The sequence below is a fragment of the Pleurodeles waltl genome, chromosome 2_2 (genome assembly GCF_031143425.1).
Source record: "Pleurodeles waltl isolate 20211129_DDA chromosome 2_2, aPleWal1.hap1.20221129, whole genome shotgun sequence".
In the NCBI taxonomy this organism is placed as follows: domain Eukaryota; kingdom Metazoa; phylum Chordata; class Amphibia; order Caudata; family Salamandridae; genus Pleurodeles; species Pleurodeles waltl.
Window position 1 is genome coordinate 1,187,196,026 of NC_090439.1, and position 25,662 is coordinate 1,187,221,687.

General features: G+C 49.4%; 1 protein-coding gene across 1 annotated transcript in view; it reads left to right on the forward strand.

The window, feature by feature from the left end:
* Nucleotides 1–25,662, forward strand: part of LOC138283058 (lymphocyte antigen 6E-like) — a 55,282-nt gene that overhangs the window by 15,857 nt on the left and 13,763 nt on the right. Inside the window, exon 2 of the mRNA XM_069221199.1 lies at nucleotides 10,941–11,060. Coding sequence (XP_069077300.1) covers nucleotides 10,941–11,060 — 120 coding nt within the window. The remainder of the gene's footprint in view (nucleotides 1–10,940; nucleotides 11,061–25,662) is intronic.

Here is a 25,662-nt window from a genome sequence, read left to right on the forward strand (position 1 = left end):
ACGGGTCATTGTGCGCATAGCACGCAGGTCATTGTGCCCATAAGAAAGATGTAATTGTGTTTTTAGCACACAGGTAATTGTGGCCCTAGAATGCAGGTCATTGTGCCCCTAGCACACACGTCATTTGGCCCCTACCACAAGGGTCATTTTGCCCCTAGCGCACAGGTCACTGTGCCCATTGCACACAGGTCATTGTGTCTTTCGCAGACAGGTCATTGTGACCCTAGCACACAGGTCATTGTGACAGCATACAGGTCATTCCGCCCTTAGCGCACAGGTCTTAATGCCCCTAGCGCACAGGTTATTGTGCCCGTCGTATACAGGTCATTGTGCCACTAGCACACAGGTTTGTTCAACAGCACACAGGTCATTGTGCCCCTAGCACACAGGTCATTGTGCCCCTAGCACACAGCCATTGCGCCCAGGCGCACAGGTAATTGTGCCTCTAGCACCCAGGTCACTGTGTTTTTAGCACACAGGTCATTGTGGCCCTAGTGCCAGGTCATTGTGTCCCTATCATACACGTCATTATGACCTAGCACACAGGTCATTGTGCCCATAGCATGCAGGTCATTGTGCCGCTATCATGCAGGTCATTGTGGCAGCACGCAGGTCATTGTGCCCTTAAGAAGATGTCATTGTGTTTTTACCACACAGGTCATTGTGCCCCCTAGCACACAGGTCATTTGGCCCCTACCACAAGGGCCATTTTGCCCCTAGCACAAAGGTCACTGTGCCCTTAGCACACAGGTCATTGTGCCCCTTGCACAAAGGTCATTGTGCCCGTCTCAGACAGGTCATTATGCCCCTAGCACACAGGTCATTGTGACAGCATACAGGTCATTCCGCCCTTAGCACACAGGTTAATGTGCCCCTAGTACACAGTCATTGTGCCGCTAGCACAGAGGTAATTGTGCTCCTAGCACACAGGTCATTGTGTTTTTAGCACACACGTCATTGTGCCTGTAGCACGCAGGTCATTGTGGCAGCACGCATGTCATTGTGCCCCTAGCACTCAGGTCATTGTGACAGCGCACAGGTCATTGCACTCTTAGCAGACCGGTCATTGTGACAGTACACAGGTCACTGCGCCCCTCGCACACAGGTCATTGTGTCCTTATCGCACAGGTCATTGTGTTTTTAACGCAAATGTCATTCTGCCCTCAGCACACAGGTCATTGTGCCCCTAGCGCACAGGTCATTGTGCCCTTAGCGCATAGGTCATGGTTCCCCTAACGCACAGGTTATTGTGCCCCTAGCACACAGGTCACTGTGCCCGTAGCATGCAAGTCATTGTGGCAGCACACAGGTCATTGTGCCCCAGTACACAGGTCATTGTGCCCTGAACACACAGCTCATTGTGCCCCTAGCACGCAGGTCATTGTGCCCCTAGGACGGAGGTCATTTGGCCCCTAGCAATAAAGGCCATTGTGCCCTTTGCACACAGTTCATTTGGGCCCTAGCACAGAGGTCATTTTGCCCCTAGCACACAGGTCATGGTCCCCTTAGCACACAGGTCATTGGGCCCCTTGCTCAAAGGTCATTGTGCACCCTGCACACAGGTCATTGTGCCCCTCGCACACAGGTCATTTAGCCCTTAGCACACAGGTTATTGTGCCACTAGCGCACAGGTCATGGTGCTGCTAGCGCACAGGTAATGGTGCCCCTAGCACACAGGTCATTGTGCCCTCAGCACAAAGGTCATTGTGCCCTTAGCACACAGGTCAATATGCCCTAAGCTCACAGGTGATTGCGACAGCGCACAGGTCATTGTGCTCTTATCACACAGGTCATTCTGCCCCTAGCACACAGGTCATTGTGCCCCTAGCACTCAGGTCATTGTGACAGCGCACAGGTCATTGCACTCTTAGCAGACCGGTCATTATGACAGTACACAGGTCATTGTGCTCTTATCACACAGGTCATTGTGCCCCTCGCAGAAAGGTCATTGTGAGAGCACACATGTCATTTCACCCTAAGCACAGATCATTGCGCCCTTAGCACACATGTATTTGGGGCCCTAGTGCACAGATCATTGTGCCACTACCACACATGTCATTTTGCCCCTACCACACAGGTCATTGTGCCCTTAGCACACAGGTTATTGTGCCCTTAGCACACAGGTCCTTGTGACCTTAGCACACAGGTCCTTGTGCCCTTAGAACATATGTCGTTGTGCCCTTAGCACACAGGTCATTTTGCCCCTACCACACAGGTGACTTTGCCCTTAGCAGACAGGTCATTGTGCCCCTAGCACACAGGTGCTTTTAACAGCACACAGCCATTGCGCTCCTGGTACACAGGTAAATGTGTCCCTAGCACACAGGTCATTGTGTTTTTAGCACACAGGTCATTGTGGCCCTAGTGCCAGGTCATTGCACACCTTGCACACACTTCATTGTGCCCCTAGCACACAGGTCATTGTGCCCTAGCATACAGGTCATTGTGCCCATAGCACGCAGGTCATTGTGGCAGCACGCTGGTCATTGTGCCTTTAAGACAGATGTCATTGTGTTTTTAGCACACAGGTCATTTTGGCCCTAGAACACAGGTCATTGTGCCCCTAGCACACAGGTCATTTGGCCCCTAACACAAAAGTCATTTTGACCCTAGCACACAGGTCACTGTGCCCTTAGCACACAAGTCATTGTGCACCTCGCAAACAGGTCATTGTGCCTCTAGCACACAGGTCATTGTGACAGCATACAGGTCATTGTGCCCTTAGCACACAGGTCATTGTGCCCCTAGTACACAGTCATTGTGCCCCTAGCACAGAGGTAATTGTGCTCCTAGCACACAGGTCATTGTGTTTTTAGCACAAAAGTAATTGTGGCCCTAGTGCACAGGTCATTGTGCCCGTAGTGCCCAGGTCATGGTGCCCCTAGGGCACAGGTTATTGTGACCCTAGCACACATGTCATTGCATCCTTAGCACACAGTTAATTGTGCCCTTAGCACACATGTCTTTGGGGCCCCAGCGCACAGAGCATTGTGCCACTAGCACACATGTCATTTTGCCCCTACCACACAGGTCATTGTGCCCTTAGCACACAGGTTATTGTGCCCTTAGCACACAGGTCATTGTGCCCTTAGCACACGGGTCATTGTGCGCATAGCACGCAGGTCATTGTGCCCATAAGAAAGATGTAATTGTGTTTTTAGCACACAGGTAATTGTGGCCCTAGAACGCAGGTCATTGTGCCCCTAGCACACAGGTCATTTGGCCCCTACCACAAGGGTCATTTTGCCCCTAGCGCACAGGCCACTGTGCCCATTGCACACAGGTCATTGTGCCCTTCGCAGACAGGTCATTGTGACCCTAGCACACAGGTCATTGTGACAGCATACAGGTAATTCTGCCCTTAGCGCACAGGTCTTAATGCCCCTAGCGCACAGGTTATTGTGCCCCTAGCACACAGGTCACTGTGCCCATAGCATGCAGGTCATTGTGGCAGCCCACAGGTCATTGTGCCCCAGTACACAGGTCATTGTGCCCTGAACACACAGCTCATTGTGCCCCTAGCACGCAGGTCATTGTGTCCCCAGCACAGAGGTCATTTGGCCCCTAGCAATAAAGGTCATTGTGCCCTTAGCACACAGGTCATTTGGCCCCTAGCACACAGGTCTTTGTGCCCCTAGCACACAGGTCATTGTGCCCCTCGCTCACAGGGCATTGTGCCCATCGCACACAAGTCATTGTGCCCCTCGCACCCAGGTCATTGTGCTCTTAGCACACACGTTATTGTGCCCCTAGCATACAGGTCATGGTGCCCCTCGCTCACAGGGCATTGTGCCCATCGCACACAAGTCATTGTGCCCCTCGCACCCAGGTCATTGTGCCCTTAGCACACATGTTATTGTGCCCTTAGCACACAGGTCATTGGGCCCCTAGCACACAGGTCATTGGGCTCCTAGCACAGAGGTCATATGGACCTAAGCACACAGTCATTGGGCCCTTAGCACACATGTCAGTGTGCCCCTAGCACACAGATCATTGGGCCCCTAACACACAGGTCGTTTGGCCCCTAACACACATGTAATTTTGCCCCTAGCACACCAGTCATTGTGCCCCTCGCAGAAAAGTCATTGTGTCCCTAGCACACAGGTCATTGTGAGATCACACATGTCATTGCACCCTGAGCACACATGTCATGGTGCCCTTAGCACACAGGTCGTTGTGCCCTTAACACACAGGTCATTGGGCCCCTAGCACACAGGTCATTGGGCTCCTAGCCCAGAGGTCATATGGACCTAAGCACACAGTCATTGGGCCCTTAGCACACATGTCAGTGTGCCCCTAGCACAAAGGTCATTTGGCCACTGGCACACATGTCATCTTGCCCCTACCACACAGGTCATTGTGCCCTTAGCACACAGGCCATTGTGCCCTTAGCACATATGTTGTTGTGCCCTTAGCACACAGGTCATTTGGCCCCTACCACACAGGTAATTTTGCCCCTACCACACAGGTAACTCTGCCCTTAGCAGACAGGTCACTGTGCCCCTAGCACACAGTTAATTGTGCCTGTCGCAGAAAGTTCATTGTGCCACTAGCACACAGGTTCTTTTAACAGCACACAGGTCGTTGTGCCTTTAGCACACAGGTCATTGTGCCCCTAGCACACAGCCATTGCGCCCAGGCACACAGGTAATTGTGCCTCTAGCACACAGGTTGTTGTGTTTTTAGCACATAGGTCGTAGTGGCCCTAGTGCCAGGTCATTGTGCCCCTTGCACACAGGTCATTGTGCCCGTAGCACACAGGTCATTGTGCCCATAGCACGCAAGTCATTGTGCCCATAAGAAAGATGTCATTGTGTTTTTAGCACACAGGTAATTGTGGCCCTAGAACGCAGGTCATTGTGCACCTGGCACACAGGTCATTTGGTCCCTACCACAAGGGTCATTTTGCCCCTGGCTCACAGGTCACTGTGCCCTTAGCACACAGGTCATTGTGTCTTTCGCAGACAGGTCATTGTGACCCTAGCACACAGGTCATTGTGACAGCATACAGGTCATTCCGCCCTTAGCGCACAGGTCTTAATGCCCCTAGCGCACAGGTTATTGTGCCCGTCGTATACAGGTCATTGTGCCACTAGCACACAGGTCATTGGGCCCTTAGCACACATGTCAGTGTGCCCCTAGCACAAAGGTCATTTGGCCACTGGCACACATGTCATCTTGCCCCTACCACACAGGTCATTGTGCCCTTAGCACACAGGCCATTGTGCCCTTAGCACATATGTTGTTGTGCCCTTAGCACACAGGTCATTTGGCCCCTACCACACAGGTAATTTTGCCCCTACCACACAGGTAACTCTGCCCTTAGCAGACAGGTCACTGTGCCCCTAGCACACAGTTAATTGTGCCTGTCGCAGAAAGTTCATTGTGCCACTAGCACACAGGTTCTTTTAACAGCACACAGGTCGTTGTGCCTTTAGCACACAGGTCATTGTGCCCCTAGCACACAGCCATTGCGCCCAGGCACACAGGTAATTGTGCCTCTAGCACACAGGTTGTTGTGTTTTTAGCACATAGGTCGTAGTGGCCCTAGTGCCAGGTCATTGTGCCCCTTGCACACAGGTCATTGTGCCCGTAGCACACAGGTCATTGTGCCCATAGCACGCAAGTCATTGTGCCCATAAGAAAGATGTCATTGTGTTTTTAGCACACAGGTAATTGTGGCCCTAGAACGCAGGTCATTGTGCACCTGGCACACAGGTCATTTGGTCCCTACCACAAGGGTCATTTTGCCCCTGGCTCACAGGTCACTGTGCCCTTAGCACACAGGTCATTGTGCTCATTGCACACAGGTCATTGTGCCCTTCGCAGAGAGATCATTGTGACCCTAGCACACAGGTCATTGTGACAGCATACAGGTCATCCCGCACTTAGCGCACAGGTCTTAATGCCCCTAGCGCACAGGGTATTGTGTCCCTAGCACACAGGTCACTGTGCCCATAGCATGCAGGTCATTGTGGCAGCCCACAGGTCATTGTTCCCCAGTACACAGGCCATTGTGCCCTGAACACACAGCTCATTGTGCCCCTAGCACGCAGGTCATTGTGTCCCCAGCACAGAGGTCATTTGGCCCCTAGCAATAAAGGTCATTGTGCCCTTAGCACACAGGTCATTTGGTCCCTAGCACACAGGTCATTTTGCCCCTATCACACAGGTCATGGTCCCCTTAGCACACAGGTCATTGTGCCCCTAGCACATAGGTCATTGTGACAGTGCACAGGTCATTGCACTCTTAGCAGACCGGTCATTGTGACAGTACACAGGTCACTGCATCTCTCGCACACAGGTCATTGTGCCCTTAACGCACAGGTCATTGTGTTTTTAACACAAATGTCATTGGGCTCCTAGCACACATGTCATACGGCCCTAAGCACACAGGTCATTGGGCCCTTAGCACACGTCAGTGTGCCCCTAGCACACAGATCATTGGGCCCCTAACACACAGGTCGTTTGGCCCCTAGCACACAGGTCATTTTGCCCCTAGCACACCGGTCATTGTGCCTTTAGCACACAGGTCATTGTTCCCCTCGCAGAAAGGTCATTGTGTCCCTAGCACACAGGTCATTGTTCCCCTCGCAGAAAGGTCATTGTGTCACTAGCACACAGGTAATTGTGAGAGCACACATGTCATTGCACCCTAAGCACACATGTCTTTGGGCCCCTAGTGCACAGAGCACTGTGCCACAAGCACACAGGTAATTTTTCCACCACCGCACAGGTCATTGTGCCCTTAGCACACAAGTCATTGTGCCCTTAGCATACAGGTCCTTGTGCCCTTAGGGCACATGTCATTGTGTCCTTAGCACATAGGTCATTGTGCCCCTTGCACACAAGTCATTGTGAGAGCACACATGTCATTGCACCCTACGCACACATGTCATTGTGCCCTTAGCACACAGGTTATTGTGCCCTTAGCACACATGTCTTTGGGGCCCTACTGCACAGAGCATTGTGCCACTAGCATACATGTCATTTTGCCCCTACCACACAGGTCATTGTGCTCTCACCACACAGGTCCTTGTGCCCTTAGCACACTTGTTGTTGTGCCCTTATAAACAGGTCATTTGGCCCGTAACACCTAGGTAATTTTGCCCCTACCACTTTGGTGACTCTGCCCTTAGCAGACAGGTCATTGTGCACCTAGCACACAGCCATTGCAACCCTGGCACACAGGTAATTGTGCCCTAGCACACAGGTCGTTGTTTTTTTAGCACACAGGTCATTGTGGCCCTAGTACCAGGTCATTGTGCCCCTTGCACACACGTCATTGTGCCTCTAGCACACAGGTCATTGCGCCCTAGCACACGGGTCATTGTGCCCGTAGCACGCAGGTCATTGTGCCCCTAGCACACACGTTATTGTGACAGCATACAGGCCATTCTGCCCTTAGCACACAGGTCATTGTGCCCCTAGTACACAGTCATTGTGCCCCTAGACAGAGGTAATTATGCTCCTAGCACACAGGTCATTGTGTTTTTAGCACACAAGTGATTGTGGCCCTTGCGCACAGGTCATTGTGCCCGTAGCGCACAGGTCATGGTGCCCCCAGGGCACAGGTTATTGTGACCCTGGCACACAGGTCACTGTGCCCGTAGCATGCAGGTCCTTGTGGCAGCACACATTTCATTGTGCCGCAGTACACATGAAATTGTGCCCTGAGCACACAGCTCATTGAGCCCCTAGCACACAGGTCATTTGACCCCTAACACACAGGTCATTTTGCCCCTAGCACACAGGTCATTGTGCCCCTCACACACAGGTCATTGTTCTCCTCGCAAACAGATCATTGTGCCCTTAGCACACATGTCATTGGGCCCCTCGCACATAGGTCATTATGCCCCTAGCACACAGGTCATTGTGCCCCTCGCACACAGGTCATTGGGCCCTTAGCACACAGATTATTGTGCCGCTAGTGCACAGGTCATGGTGCCGCTAGTGCACGGGTCATGATGCCGCTAGCGCACGGGTCATGGTGCCTCTAGCACACAGGTCATTGTGCCCTTAGCACACAGGTGATTGTGACAGCGCACAGGTCATTGCACTCTTAGCAGACCGGTCATTGTGACAGTACACAGGTTACTGCTCCCCTCGCACACAGGTCATTGTGCCCTTATCGAACAGGTCATTGTGTTTTTAACACACATGTCATTGTGCCCCTAGCACACAGGACATGGTGACAGCATACAGGTCATTCTGCCCCTAGCACACAGTCATTGCGCCCCAGACACACAGGTAATTGTGGCCCTAGCACACAGGTCATTGTGTTTTTAGCACACAGGTCATTGTGGACCTAGTGACAGGTCATTGTGCCCTTAGCACACTCGTCATTGTGCCCCTAGCACACAGTTCATTGTGCCCTAGCACACAGGTCATTTTGCCCATAGCACGGAGGTCATTGTGGCAGCACACAGGTCATTGTGCCTTTAAGACAGATGTCATTGTGTGTTTAGCACACAGGTCATTGTGGCCCTAGAGCACAGGTCATTTTGCTGTTAGCACACAGGTCATTGTGCCCTGAGCATACAGCTCATTGTGCCCCTAGTACGCAGGTCATTGTGCCCCTAGCACACAGGTCATTGTGCCCTTAGCACACAGGTCATTGTGTCCTTAGCACACTCTTCATTGTGGCAGCTCACATGTCATTGTGCCATTAGGACACATGTCGTGCCCCTAGCACACAGATCATTGTGCACCTATCACACAGGTAATTGTGCCCCTAGCACACAGGTCATTGGGTTTATAGCACACAGTCATTGTGGCCCTATTGCACAGGTCATTGAGCCCTTAGCGCACAGTTCATTGTGCTCCTAGCACACAAGTCATTGTGCTCCTAGCACACAGGTCATTGTGCCCTTTGCACGCAGGTCATTGTGGCAGCTCACAGGTGATTGTGCCCTTAAGATGGATTTCATTGTATTTTTAGCATACAGGTCACTGTGCCCTTGGCACACAGGTCAATGGTGCCCCTAGCACACAGGTCAAATGGTTCCCCTGGCACACAGGTGACTGTGCCCGGAGGACACGGGTCATTGTGCCCCTAGCACACAGATCATTGCGCCTCTAGCACTCAGGTCATTTGGCCGCTAGCACACAGGTCATTTTGCGCCTAGCACACCGGTCATTGTGCCCTTAGCACACAGGTCATTGTACTCTTCGCACACAGGTCATTGTGCCCCTCATAGACAGGTCATTGTGTCCCTAGCACACAGGTCATTGTGAGAGGACACAGGTCATTGCGCCCTTAGCACACACGTCATTGCTCCTTTAGCACACAGGTCATTGTGCCCTTAGCACACAGGTCTTTGGGCCCTTAGCACACATGTTGTTGTACCCTTAGCACACAGGTCATTTGGCCCCTAGCACACTGGTCATTTTTCCACTAGCACACAGGTCACTGTGCCCTTAGCAGACAAGCCATTGTGCCCCTTACACAAAGATAATTGTGCCTGTCGCAGACAGGTCATTGTTCCATTAGCACACATGTTCTTTTCACAGCACACAGGTCATTGTGCCATTAGCACACAGCTCATTGTACCTCTAGAACACAGTCATTGTGCCCCCAGCACACAGGTAATTGTGCCCGAGGACACAGATCATTGTGGCCCTAGTGCTGAGGTCATTGTGCCCTTAGCACTCACGTCATTGTGCCTTTAGGACACATGTCATTGTGTTTTTAGCACACAGGTCATTGTGGCCCTAGTGCAAGGTCATTGTGCCCTGAGCACACATGTCATTTGTCCCATAGCACACAGGTCATTGCACCCCTAGCAGACAGGTCATTGTGCCCTGAGCACACAGCTCATTGTACCCTTAGTACATGGGTCATTGTGCGCTTAGCAGAAAGGTCATTGTAACAGCACACAGGTCATTGTGCCCTTAGGACAAAGGTCATTGTGCCCTTAGCACACAGGTCACTGGGGCCCTAGCGCACGGGTCCTTGTGCCCTTAGCACACACGTTATTGTGCACTTAGCACACAGTGTATTGTGTCATGAGAGCATGTCATTGTGCCCTTAGCAAACAGATCATGGTGCCCCGAGCAGACTTGTCATTGTACCCCTAGCACACAGGTCATTGTGCCCTCAGCACACAGGTCATTGTGCCCCTAGCACACAGGTCATTGCGCCAGCACACAGGTCATTGCGCCCCTCGCACACAATTCATTGTGCCCTTAGAGCACAGGTCATAGCGTTTTTAACACACAGGTCATTGTGCCCATAGCATACAGGTCATTGTGTCCTCAGCACACAGGTCTTTGTGCCCTCAACACACAGGTCATGGTGCCCCTAGCACACAGGTCATTGTGCCCTTAGCACACAAGTCATTGGACCCCTAGCACACTGGTCATTGGGCTCCTAGCACACAGGTCCTTGGGCCCTAAGCACCCAGGTCATTGGGCCCTGAGCAGACATGTCAGTGCACCCCTAGCTTACATGTAATTGTGCCCTTAGCACACAGGTCATTGTGCCCCTAGCACACAGTCATTGTGCCCTTATAACACAGGTAATTGTGCCCATAGCACACAGATCATTGTGCTCCTAACACACAGGTCATTGTGACCTTAGCACACAGGTCACTGTGGCAGCACACAGGTCATTGTGTTTATAACACACAGGTCATTGTGCCCCTCGCACACAAGTCATTGTGCCCCTCGCACACAGGTCATTGTGCCCTTAGCAATCAGGTCATTGTGCCTCCTAGAATGTGCTTCCATTCATGCACAGCCATTCCTAAGAAACAACTTGATACTTCTTCGGACCTTGCCTCAACAACACCTATTCCGTGACCCTCTTATTCCCGAGACACAGTGGACTGTGGAATGGGCCTGGACCCATTAAACCTGTGTTCATACTGCAGAATATAAGACAGTCAGGGGAGGCGCTGGGAACAAATTGGTAACCTGACTTTTTGTTTGTTTTACAGCACATTCCTTGAGGTGTTTCACCTGCTTGGCAGAGTCTACCACTGCTGCCTGCAACACTCCCACCGACTGCCCACCCAGGTCTGAATACTGCATGAAAGTCATGGCCTCTGGCTCTGGACGTAAGTGGAAGCGCAAGCTCTCTGCGTCGGTGTCGTCATGTTATGTATAGGAAGAGATATATCCTACACAGATCTCAAGCACAGCGCCTGTGCAAGCATGCAGGGTCTATCTAAGCACTTGTAACAGAAGAATAACAACACGGACCTCAGGAAATGCCGTTATTCTAATATATGACATGCGGCTGTGTAGCAATCAGGGTACGGCCATAGCTCAAGTTATATAAGTGATGGCCCTACCATCACCTGCACTTAAAGCTAAAACAACAGCTCTGGTGGCGGTGCAGAGAGCTCCACAGGCCCTGCGGCCAGGCACCACTACACCTGCTGCACTATTGATAACTATGCCTCTGACCGAGCTCTTGCACCAAAACCTCTCAGCTGCTAAAGTCCCAGAGCTCATAATTTGCTGTTTTCTTCCTGCCTCATGATCTCAGAAAGCCTGGGATGTGATGTCTGCTACAGAGCTGAGAGGGGCCGGTGTGAGGGTGAGGGCAGCACACCTATCGAAGGCCTGTCTGTCCTCAGTTGAAGCCAGCATGATGATGGAGTGGAAGCTATGCTTGAGCCAACTGTGGGTCCGTAGGTACTTATATAATGACCTTCAGGAGACAGGTCCCAACACTGCAAATCTATACAGTGATACAGAGAACTCAGGATTCTCAACACTTCAAATCTGTACAATAACACAGAGAACTCAGACATCACAACACTGCAAATCTGTACAGTGACATAGAGAACTCAGACCACATAACATTGCAAATCTTTACAGTGAAATAGCAACTTCAGCCATCACAACACAGCACATCTGTACAGTGAATTAGGGAACTCAGGCATTGCAACATTGCAAATCTTTACAGTGACATTGAGAACTCATACATCACACAACACAGCACATCTGTACAGTGGCATAGAGAACTCAGGCATCACAACACAGCACACCTGTACAGTGACACAGAGAACTCAGGCAAAACACACCACTGCAAATCTGTACAGTGACATAGAGAACTCAGACATCACAAAACTGCACATCTGTACAGTAACATAGAAAACTCAACATCGCAACACTTCACATCTGTACAGTGACACAGAAAACTCCAAAATCGCAACACTGCATCTGTACAGTGACATAGCGAACTCAGACATTGCAACACAGCACATCTGTACAGTGACATAGAGAACTCAGACATCGCAACACAGCAAATTTGTCTAGTGACAGAGAATCCAGAACTTACAACACTGCATATCTTTACAGTGACATAGTGAACTCAGACATCACAACACAGCACATCTGTACAGTGAAATAGGAAACTCAGACATCACAACAATGCAAATCTTTGCAGTGACATAGAGACCTCATGTAGGAGGCTGGCCTGGCTTATAGTGGGTACCTGATGGTACTTACACCTTGTGCCTAGTCCAGTTATCCCTTATTAGTAGAGTAGTAGTGTTCGAGCAGCTTAGGCTGATAGAGGTAGGTATAGCAGAGCAGCTTAGGCTGAACTAGGAGACATGCAAAGCTCCTACTATACCACGTATATCATATAGCACTATATCATAAGAAACACAACACTCAGAGTTACAGATAATAAAGGTCCTTTATTTTAGTGACAGTATGCCAAAAGTATCTCAGAGGATGTACTTCCTTACGATGTAAGTAAATACACAAAATATACACACAGACCAAAATCAGGTAAGTAAAACACTTAGAAAAGTAGTGCAAGCACTGTAGTACACAATAGAATGCAATAGGAGACAATAGGCCTAGGGGCAACACAAACCATATACTCCAAAAGTGGAATGCGAATCACGAATGGACCCCAGACCTAGTGTAGTGTGTAGAGAGTCGCTGGCATTGTAAGAAAACACTAAGGGTGTCCAAGATACCCCACCCCAAGACCCAGAAAAGTAGGAGTAAAGTTACCCTACTACCTCAGAAAGACAGTAAAGTCGAGATAGGGGATTCTGCAAAGACAGCAACTGACTGCAAAGCACCTGAAGATGGATTCCTGGAGCTTAGGACCTGCAAAGGAAGGGGACCAAATCCAAGAGTCACGCAAGTGTCCGGGGGGGCAGGAGCCCACTAATCCCCGGATGAAGGTGCAAAAGGGGCTGCCTCTGGGTGGAAGAAGCCAAAGATTCTGCAACAACGGAAGATGCCAGGAACTTCTCCTTTGGTCAGAAGATGTCCCACGAAGTGCTGGAGGATGCAGAGTTGTTTCCACGCAGAACGACCGCAAACAAGCCTTGCTAGCTGCAAGAGTCATGGTTAAAGATTATGGGTGCTGCCAGGGCCCAGGAAGGACCAGGCGGTCGCCCCTTGGAGGAGGAGACAGAGGGGGTGCTCAGTAACACAAAGAGCCCACGCAGAAGCAGGTAGCACCAGCAGAAGCACTTGAACAGGCGTTCAAGACATCTGAGCACGGCGGTCATCTCAACACAACAAAAGAGGGTCCCACAAAGTCAGAGGCCAACTCAGCGAGTTGGGCAATGCAGGACGGAGTGCTGGGGACCTGGGCTGTGCTGTGCACGAAGGAAGTCTTGCAAAAGTGCACAGAAGCCCTAGCAGCTGCAGATCACACAGTACACAGGATTGCTGTCTGGCGTGGGGAGGCAAGGTCTTACCTCCTCAAATTTGGACAGAAGGACCACTGGACTGTTGGGGTCACTTGGATCCAGCTCCTGTGTTCCAGGGACCATGCTCGTCAAGATGAGAGGGGACCTAGAGGACCGGTAATGCAGAAGTTTGGTGCCTACGTTAGCAGGGGGAAGATTCCGTTGACCCACAGGAGATTTCTTCTTGGCTTCCAGTGCAGGGTGAAGGCAGACAGTCCTCAGAGCATGCACCACCAGGAAACAGTCGAGAAAGCCGTCAGGATTAGGCGCTAAAATGTTGCTGGTGGGCATCTTGCTGCTTTGTTGCGGTTTTGTAGGTGTCCTGGAGCAGTCAGCGGTTGATCCTTGACAGAAATTGAAGAAAGAAGTGCAGAGGAACTCTGGTGAGCACTTGCATTTGTTATCTGACGAGAAACCCACAGGAGAGACCCTAAATAGCCCTCAGAGGAGAATTGGCTACCTAACCAGGTAAGAGCCTATCAGGAGGGGTCTCTGATGTCACCTGCTGGCACTGGCCACTCAGAGGTCTCCATTGTGCCCTCACACCTCTGCATTCAAGATGGCAGAGGTCTGGGACACACTGGAGGAGCTCTGGGCACCACCCCTGGGGTAGTGATGGACAGGGGAGTGTCACTCCCCTTTCCTTTGTCCAGTTTCGCACCAGAGCAGGGGCTGGGGGCTCCCTGAACCGGTGTCGACTGGCTTACGCAACGAGGGCACCATCTGTGCCCATCAAAGCATTTCCAGAGGCTGGGGGAGGCTACTCCTCCCCAGCCCTTAACACCTATTTCCAAAGGTAGAGGGTGTAACACCCTCTCCCAGAGGAAATCCTTTGTTCTGCCTTCCTGGGACTGGGCTGTCCAGACCCCAGGAGGGCAGAAACCTGTCTGAGGGTTGGCAGCAGCGGTAGCTGCAGTGAAAACCCCAGAGAGCTAGTTTGGCAGTACCCAGGGTCCATGCTGGAGCCCCGGGGATTCATGGGATTGGCACCCCAATACCAGATTTGGCTTGGGGGGACAATTCCATGATCTTAGATTGCCATGTTCGGAGTTACCATTGTGAAGCTACACATAGGTATTGACCTATATGTAGTTCACGCATGTAATGGTGTGTCCGCACTCAAAAAGTCCGGGGAAATTGCCCTGAACAAGGTGGGGACACCTTGGCTAGTGCCAGGGTGCCCTCACACTTAGTAACTTTGCACCTAACCTTCACTAAGTGAGGGTTAGACATATAGGTGACTTATAAGTTACTTAAGTGCAGTGTAAAATGGCTGTGAAATAACATGGACGTTATTTCACTCAGACTGCAGTGGCAGTCCTGTGTAAGAATTGTCTGAGCTCCCTATGGGTGGGAAAAGAAATGCTGCAGCCCATAGGGATCTCTTGGAACCCCAATACCGTGGGTACCTACGTACCATATACTAGGGATTTATAAGGGTGTTCCAGTGTGCCAATCAGAATTGGTGTAAATGGTCACTAACCTGCAGTGACATTTTAAAAAGCAGAGAGAGCATTAACACTGAGGTTCTGGTTAGCAGAGCCTCAGTGATACAGTTAGGCACCACACAGGGAACACATACAGGGCACAAGTTATGAGCACTGAGGTCCTGGCTAGCAGGATCCCAGTGACACAGGCAAAAACAAACATACACACAAGTAAAAATGGGGGTAACATGCCAGGCAAGATGGTACTTTCCTACACCTCAGACCCCACAACAGTGCAAATCTTTAAAGTGACATATCCAACTCAGACATCACAATATAGCACATCTGTACAGTAATATAGAGAAGTCAGACATCGCAAAACTTCAAATCTGTACAGTGACACAGAGAACTCAGAAACTGCAACACAGTAAATCTGTACAGTGACATAGAAAACTCATACATCGCAACACTTCAGATCTGTACTGTGACATTGAGAACTCAGGCATCACAACACAGCACATCTGTACAGTGACTTAGAGAACTCAGAAATTGCATCACTGCAAATCTGTACAGTGACATAGATAACTCAGACATCACAAAATTACAAATCTCCACAGTTTTTATTCTTTTTTCTCAGCCTGCTCGCCTTTCTCTGCCCTTTTGTTTGCCCTTTGTATACTCTGCGTCATTCGTGGTCTTAGTCTGTTTTGCCCACTGTTTATTGTGTTGTCTTAGCCTGTTCCGCGCTCACTGACCCCGCTGCCCCCGCGCCCATCTCTTACCTCTCTCCCCTTCTACCCCGCCCGTTTCCTTCTCTGATCCTCCGGCTCCCTGCCGCTGCCTCCCCTGTGGCCCCGCTCCCGGCACACACCCATTGGCCCCCTCCCTCCTTCCAGCTGCTCCACCCTCCCACCTTACCTTGTTAATGGCGGCCGCTGTGGCGCGCCAGAGGCAAGCCCGTCTGCGCCAGTCCGCACCTGGACCGCGCCCAGCACCAGTCCCCCTGATCCCCACAGCCAAAACCCCCCAGACAACCCTACTCTCCTCTTACCCTCCACTCCCTCAACCCAGGCCCCCGCCCCACCTGCACCCTTTCCATCCCCACACACACACATGGCCCCTTCACCTGCTACACCTGTCATTTCTCCTGCTCCACATCCCTCACACCCCACACCAACTGCAGCGACCCCCCCCCCAACAAACACAAAACCGCCAACGCAATATACACCTGCTCTACCCCCACGCCCACCAACCAGCCCCACCGCATACCACCTCACAACCAGAACACACCCCGCAACAACACCATCGCACAACACAACAACAACACCCACCACACCCACCTCAACTGCCTACTCCTCAACACCCGCTCCCTTCACAAACATGCCATAGAACTCTGGGATCTCATCACATCACACTCACCTGACATCGTCTTCCTCACAGAAACCTGGACCAAGCACTCCTCAGAACCCGACATAGCCACTGCCACCCCCATGGGATACAAACTCCAACGCAAAGACCGCCTTAACAAGCCAGGAGGTGGCATCACTATCCTACACAAAGACACCATTAAAGTCACCACCAACTCCCAAGACACTATCGACAGCGCAGAACACATGCACTTCCTAATCCACATTAACAACAACTCCACCCTCAGAGGTACACTAATCTACAGACCACCAGGACCACGCCCCGCCTTCTGTGACACCACGCCTGAACTCCCAACTGGCTCATAACCTCCCCCCACACCAACGACCCCAACACCAGAACCCACAACCTCTCTAAATGGATCACTACCTCCGCTGACACACAAGCCCCCCTCAGAAAACACATAGCCACCCGCAACATAAAGAACGCCCCTTGGTTCACCCCCGAACTCCAAGCACAAATGCCACCAAGCGGAGAAAGCCTGGCAACAAGAACCCTCTACATCCAACTTCTCCACCCTCAAAACTTCCATTTGCACCCACCACCAACTCATACGCACCACTAAAAGAGCACACTACAAGACACGCCTTGACAACAACTCCCAAAATAGAAAAGAACACTTCACCATCATTAAAGAGCTATCCAAACCCAAAGCCAGCAACATAGACCCCCCACACACGCAGCCCCTAAGTGACGCCCTCTCCAACCACTTCCACCACAAAATCCTGGACATTCACAACAGCTTCATACCACACACACCCACCACACACAACCCTCACCCGCCCAACTCAAACCCCACTCATGAACCCCCCCACCATACTTACCACCTGTGCCCCAACCACACACGAAGAAACCGAAAAAGCCATGAATTCCATACACTCCGGATCCCCCTCCGACCCCTGTCCTCATCGCATCTACAACAAAGCCAGCCCAACCATCGCCCCCATACTTCGTGACACAGTCAACTCCTCATTCGACACCGCCACCTACCCAGACCCCTGGAAGCACGCAGAAATCACTGCTCTCCTAAAAAAGCCCAAAGCCGACCCAGAAGTCCTCTCCTACTACCGCCCCATCTCCCTCCTCCCTTTCCCCGCCAAGGACGCTGAGAAACTAGTCAACGCCCGCCTATCCCACTTTCTCGAGGAAAACGACACACTAGACCCCTCCCAATCCGGGTTTCGCAAGAATCACTGCACGGAAACCGCCCTCATCGCATGTACTGACGACATCAGAACCAGAGTCGACAAGGGCAAGACCGTCACACTCATCCTCCTAGACCTCTCCGCGGCCTTTGACACTGTCTGTCACCACACACACCACACACGCCTCCACAACACAGGAATTTGTCACAAAGCCTTAGACTGGCTCACCTCCTTCCTCACCGACCGGACCCAGAGAGTCCGCCTCCCACCCTTCCACTCCACTGCTACCAAAATCATCTGCGGAGTCCCCAAAGGGTCCTCCCTCAGCCCCACCCTCTTCAACATTTACATGACCCCCCTCACCAACATCCTCCGACCACACGGAATCACCATCCTCTCCTACGCAGACGACACCCAACTCATCTTCTCCCTCACCCGCAACCCCACCACCGCCAAAACCAACCTACACGCTGCACTCCTTGACACCGCCACCTGGATGACAACAAACCACCTCAAGCTTAACTCCAACAAAACCGAAATCATCATCTTCGGCCCCAACAAAACCATATGGGACGACTCATGGTGGCCCACCGCCCTAGGCCCCGCACCCACCCCCGCAAACCACGCTCGCAACCTCGGCATCATCATGGACCCCTCCCTCTCCATGACACAGCAAATCAATGCAGTAACCTCCTCCTGCTTCCACACACTCCGTACACTGAAAAAATCTTTCAAATGGATTCCCTCAGAGACCAGGAAGACAGTCACCCATGCACTTATCAGCGGCAGGCTAGACTACGGTAACGCCCTCTACGCCAGCACCACACTCAAACTCAAACGCAAACTCCAGAGAATCCAGAACACAGCTGCACGCCTCATCCTGGACCTCCCCCGCCACGAACAAATCTCACCACACCTCAAATCTCTTCACTGGCTCCCCATAGACAAGAGAATCACTTTCAAGATCCTCATCCACGCACACAAATCCCTCCACAACACCGGCCCAACCTACCTCAATGAAAGAGTGAACTTCCACACCCCCACCTGCAACCTCCGTTCTGCCGACCTCGCACTAGCCACTGTCCCCCACCTCCAACGAACCACTACAGGAGGCAGGGTCTTCCCATACCTCGCCCCCAAAACATTGAACTCCCTCCCCACCAACCTCCGCAAAACCAAAGACCTCCTGCTCTTCAGAAGAAACCTCAAGACATGGTTGTTCGAACAGTGACCCACCCACAAACCCCCCCCCAAGCGCCTTGAGACCCTCACGGGTGAGTAGCGCGCTCTATACAATTTTTGATTGATTGATTCATTGAGTGATATACAGAAGTCAGGCATCACAAAACTGCAAATCTGTACAGTGACATAAAGACCTCAGATGTAACAACACTGCAAATCTGTACAGTGACAGAGAACTCAAGACATCACAGCACTGCAAATTTGCACAGTGACATCACAAACTCAGGCATAACAACACTGCACATCTACACAGTGACATAGAGAACTCAGGCAAAACACGACACTGCAAATTTGTACAGTGACATAGAGAACTCAGACATCACAACACTGCAATTCTGCACAGTGACATTGAGAACTCAGACCTCACAACACTGCAAATCTTTACCATGACATAGCCAACTCAGACATCACAACAGAACACATCTGTACAGTAACATAGAGAAGTCAGACATCGTAACACTTTAAATCTGTACAATGACATAGAGAACTCAGACATCACAACACTGCAAATCCGTACAGTGACTGAGGACTCAGACCTCACAACATAGCAAATCTTTACAGTGTCATAGCCAACTCAGACATCAGAACACAGCACATCTGTACAGTTAAATAGAGAACTCAGACATCCCAACACTTAAAATCTGTACAGTGACATAGTGAACTCAGACATCGCAACACTGCAAATCCGTACAGTGTCATAGCAAACTCAGACATCGCAACACAGCACATCTGTATGGTGACATAGAGAACTAAGGGCCACATGTATGAAATTCAGCTTTTGCGACTTGCAAAACCTGATGTACAACAGTGTCAATGACACTGTTTCCGATTCTCAATGGGGTCGCAAATGACCTACCTCATGAATATTCATGAGGAAGGTCGCTATTTGCGACTGCATTCGGAATGGCTACCCTCACAGGGATGGTGGCCTGCTGGAGACAACAGAACACCATGTCTGTGACTGCTTTCAAATAAAGCAGTTTTTATTAAATGCAGCCAGTTTTCCTTAAAGGGACCACTGCCTGCTCTGAAAAAATATTTTTGCTCCCATTCACAAAAGAGAAGGTGTCCCATGGGGACCCCTTCCTGTTTGCAAATGGGTTAGCACCAGTTTGAAACTGGTGCTAACTGCGATTGTTTTGTGAACAATCATACATACCGTCTGGATCCGGTATGAGGAAGGGTCACCCTTGTCACGCCCCTCCCTAATACTGAATCGCAAAACCCAAATTGCGATTCGGTAACAAGTTACTGAATCGCAGTTTGGGCTTTGTACATTCCAAATTGCATTTTTCAAGTCGCAAACGGCCCGATTCACCCTTTGCGACTTGAAAAATGCTTCGTACATCTGGTCCTAAGACATCACAACACTTCATATTTATACAGTGACATACAGAGCTGAGATATGGCAACATTGCAAATCTGTACAGTGACATGGATAACTCAGGCAAAACACAGCACATCTGTACAATGAGAGGGAAATCAGACAAAACTCAACACTGCAAGTCTGTACAGTGACACAGAGAACTTTGAAATCACAACACTGAAAATATGTACAGTGACAAAGATAACTCAGACCTCAGAACACTGCAAAATATTTACAGTGACGTAGCGAACTCAGACATCACAACACAGCATATCTGTACAGTGAAATAGGGAACTCAGACATTACAACACTGCAAATCTTTACAGTGACATAGCAAACTCAGACATCACAACGCAGCACGTCTGTATGGTGACATGGAGAACTCAGGCATCACAACACACCACATCTGTACATTGACATTGAAAACTCAGACTACACAACACTTCAAATCTGTACAGTGACATAGAACACTCTGAAATTGTAACACTGCAAATTTGTACAGTGACATAGAGAACTCAGACCTCATAACACTGCAAATCTTTGCAGTGAAATAGCAAACTCCTATATCACGAGACAGCACATCTGTACAGTGACATAGGGCACTCAGGCATCGCGACACTGCAAATCTGTGCAGGGACATAGGTAAATCAGACATCACAACACAGTGCAAATCTGTACAGGGACATAGGTAAATCAGACATCACAACACTGCAAATCTGTACAGTGACATAGAGAACTGGCACATCATAACAGCAAATCTGCACAGTGACATAGCTAACTCAGACATCACAACACTGCACATCTGTACATAGTTACAGAGCTCTCAGGCATCACAACATTGTATATCTGTATATGGGTACAGAACACTCAGGCTTCACAAACTACATCTGTGCATGTATACAGTGAACACAGGCATCACAAACTACATCTGCACATGGGTACAGAGCACTCAGGCATCACAAACTGCACATCTGTACATAGTTACAGAGCTCTCAGGCATCTCAAACTGTGCATCTGTTCGTGGTTACAGAGAATCAGGCATCACAAACTGTCTATCTTACATGGTTAAAGAAGAGCACTCAGGCATCACAACCTGTTCATCTGTACATGGCTACAGAACACTCTGGCATCATTCCACTGTTCATCTGTACATGGCTACACAACACTCTGGCATCATTCCACTGTCCACTGTTCATCTGTACATGGCTACAGAACACTCTGGCATCATTCCACTGTCCATCTGTACATGGCTACACAACACTCTGGCATCATTCCACTGTTCATCTGTACATGGCTACAGAACACTCTGGCATCATTCCACTGTTCATCTGTACATGGTTACAGAGCACTCAGACATCATAAACTGTACATCTGTACATGGGTACAGAACACTCAGGATTCACAAATTGTACATAGTTACAGCGCACTCAGGCATCACAAACTATACATCTGTACACGGGTACAAAGCACTCAGGCATTGCAAACTGTACATCTATTCATGGTTACAGAGCACACAGGCATCACAACACTGCACATCTGTTCATGTGTCAGAGCACTGAGGCATCACAAACTGTACATCTTAACATGGTTACAGAGCACTCAGACATCACAACCTGTACATCTTAACATGGTGACAGAGCACTCAGACATCACAAACTACATCTGCACATGGGTACAGAGCACTCAGGCATCACAAAAGACACATCTGTACATGGGTACAGAGCACTCAGGCTTCACAAACTGTACATCTGTACATTATTACAGAGCCCTCAGGCATCACAAACTGTACTTCTGTACATGGGTACAGAGCACTCAGGCATCACAGCATTCCCCATTTGTACACTGATATAGAGAACTCAGGCATCAAAACAGTGCAAAGCTGCTCAGAGATGTTGCACATTGAGGCTTTGCAACACTGTACGTCCGTACATGGGTAAGCCTCATGACATTTTATATCTGCACTGTGGCTTAGGATATGCAGTCATCACTACACTGTACCTCTGTACAGCCATATTGAACACCCAGACATCATAACACTGAATATCTGGGCAGCGATATAGAACACCAAGACAGTACAATGCCGAATCTGTAAAATACTGCACAAGGCATTCCAAATATAAAATCCCACGAAGGGACAACAGCTGCTATAACTCCTCACTTCTCAGGCAAGCACAAACCATGTTCACCCCAGGAATGGCACATAAGAAATCTAGATGCAAATGCTCCTTTATAGACTCTAAAGCACTCTGTTGCTCTCTCTCTAGGTTTGCACAATGCAAATGTGAAGACATACATATATACAATTCTTCCACCAGAGAAGAGAGGACTTCAGCATATGACTCCTATCACTAAACACAACAAACAGCAATTTCTATGATTTGAATCTCAAAACCAAAAAAGCAGAAACAAGCATACATCAAAAAATAGACACATTTTGAAATATTGTATTAAATTCATAGACAAAACCATGTACAAATCAACTTTTTAATTTTTATGGGAAGGTTGAAACTCCCAAAACATTGTTTTATTTCTCAAAGATTAAGATTAAGTACTTTTCTGAATGCTTGCATATCATTTAGTCTTTTTTCATCTACATACATTCTTTCTTTTTGTTGGCATATAGCAGTGCTTTAACTGAGGCCACCTCCATACTAGATTAATTGTGTGTGTTAGCGTATCCCCCATGAGTCACGATACGGCTACCAATTTAATTTTTAGTCTCCATTTTCAAAATCCTTCACATTGACAGATCATTTCAAATGTTTCAGTTTTCATTATTTATGTACATATACTTTATTAATCATCTAATATTAATTTTTTTTCCAAACAATGGAACTCTTTACCACTTGAATTACACTGACCGGACCGAGAACTTCCTTTCAGAAAGACCCTGAAAACTTGCTTGTTCTTGAGTTACCCCCCCCCCCCCCCCATTCGATTGCAGAGCGGCTAGTGCTGTTTTGGGTCTAGAGCTGGGAAGACTCCTGATAGCCATGCACTTTATAAGTCTTGCAAAATTGAATAGAATTGTAGCAGACCCTGTGACCCTGTGAAATGGTATCGGGAACACCCAGGGATCTGCATACCACAGGTTAAGAATCACTGCCCTAGAGACGAACAGACACCTAAAGAGAGGATATATAACCTCAACTTGAAAACAGGGGGTTGGCCACTGGGAAGACATCCTCTACATGATACACGAGGAGTTAATTGCACGATGAGAATCAACAAAACCTCCACAGACTTTTGACAGTTGAAGTCCACATACTGCCCACCTCTAAAGGAGGCCCATGGGATTCTCACTTGAACTCAGAGACAAGCAGAGAATGCATGACAGGGCAGCGAGGAAGGACTTAGGGCCAGATGTAGTAAAGGATTTGCGCGTCGCAAACGGCGAAAATCGCCGTTTGCGAGGCACAAATGCCTCTTTGCTATGCAGAAATGCATATTGCGAGTCGGAACCGACTCACAATATGCATTTCAGAATCGCAAATAGGAAGGGGTGTTCCCTTCCTATTTGCTATTCGGAGTGGCATGCAATACCATTTGCGACGGCATATGCGGTCGCAAAGGGTGTCGCAGTTACCATCCACTTCAAGTGGATGGTAACCCACTCGCAAATTGGAAGGAGTCCCCATGGGACGCCTTCCCCTTTGCCAATGGACCCAATACTATTTTTTCAGGGCAGGTAGTGGTCCAAGGGACCACTACCTGCCCTGAAAAAATACCGAAACGAAAGGTTTCGTTTTTTTTTTAAGTGCAGCTCGTTTTCCTTTAAGGAAAACGGGCTACACTTAAAAAAAAAAAACTGCTTTATTGAGAAAGCAGTCACGAACATGGAGGTCTGCTGACGACAGCAGGCCTCCATGTTTGCGAGTGCCTAGAATCGCTATGGGGCCGCAATTTGCGACCCACCTCATTAATATTAATGAGGTGGGTCATTGCGACCCCATAGCGACTCGCAGACGGTGTCTGAGACACCGTACTGCATACCAATTTGCGAGTTGCAAATTGCGAGTCGCATGGACTCGCAATTTGTAAAAATGTAAATTAGCACTTGTATAGCGCACTACTCACCCGTTAGGGTCTCAAGGCGCTGTACTCATACCACTATGGAACCCCTCCTGGCTTTTCCCTGTGAGGCGCCCACTCCTGAGCACCCCCAGGGTGAAGCCAGGCATCCAAGCGCTGTTGTGGAGATTAAGCAAGCTACTGCCCAGAGTTGCAGAGTGGGACCCATGAATTAGATTAGGCACCGAGGCGAGAATTATCTGGTCAAGGGGATTTGAGCCCAAGACCTGCCGAAGCAGGACTTGAACCCTGGTCTTGAGCCAGATCTCTGCTTCAGGGTCTGCCGCTCTAACCATTGAGCCACACTTCTCCACTCGCAAATTTTCTTTTTGCTACATCTGGCCCTTAGTTATTTATGGGGTTTGGAAGATGTCACATGTTCTCTTATGTAAAGTCAGTTCTCTATAAAGTCTGTGCCTTTACCAGACTCTTGCAGCACAATGACACATTAGTTTTGGGTAGCTGCTGTGCTCTACAAATCTGCATTCATTTGTTTGTGAAGAAGATGCTAGATTTGGGATAAATCCCTCGATTGACAAATAATATATGTAGGAAGCTAGCCTTGTGTGCAGTGGGTACCTATGGTACTTACACCTTATAACATGTTGAAGTATCCCTTTATCGGAGTAGTGTAGGCAGTGTCAAGAAGCCAGGCTTATCTAGGAACATGCAAAGCTCATGCAATACCACTGTAGTCACACTTAGTGCTCACAGACGTGAAAGAATACATTCAGTGTTACAAAAATAAAGGTACTTTATTTTGGTGACATGAATACCAAAAATACCATAGAGGTTATTCCCCCTCAGGAGGTAAGTAATACACAAATTATGTACACTAGAATGCAGAAATAGGCATAAAACAGTTTGAAAACAGTGCAATAAAGAGAAAATCAATGGGCATGGGGGAGGACAAGCCATATACTAAAAAAATGGAATGCGAATGTCAGTCCCCCACCTAGGTAATGGAGTGTGCAGAGGGGAGCTGGGAGTACTGGAAAGCCCAAAGGTAAGTACCACAACACCCCCCAGCGACCAGGAAAGCAGGAGTAAATCACTGAAGTTTCCACAGAACACCCACTTGGAAGAAAAGAAGAAGAATGCAAAGACTAGAACAGACTGCAAGACACCAACAGTGGATTTCTGGACAAGATGACCTGTGGAAGAAGGGGACCAAGTCCAAGAAGCAAATCAGAGTTCAGGAAGGGCAAGAGCCCCTACCCACCAGACTGAAGGTGCAAGAAAGTCGATGGTGAGGTTGAAGAGTCACTGCTGCACTCCAAAAGATGGAGTCGAGAACCTGAAGGATACAAGTG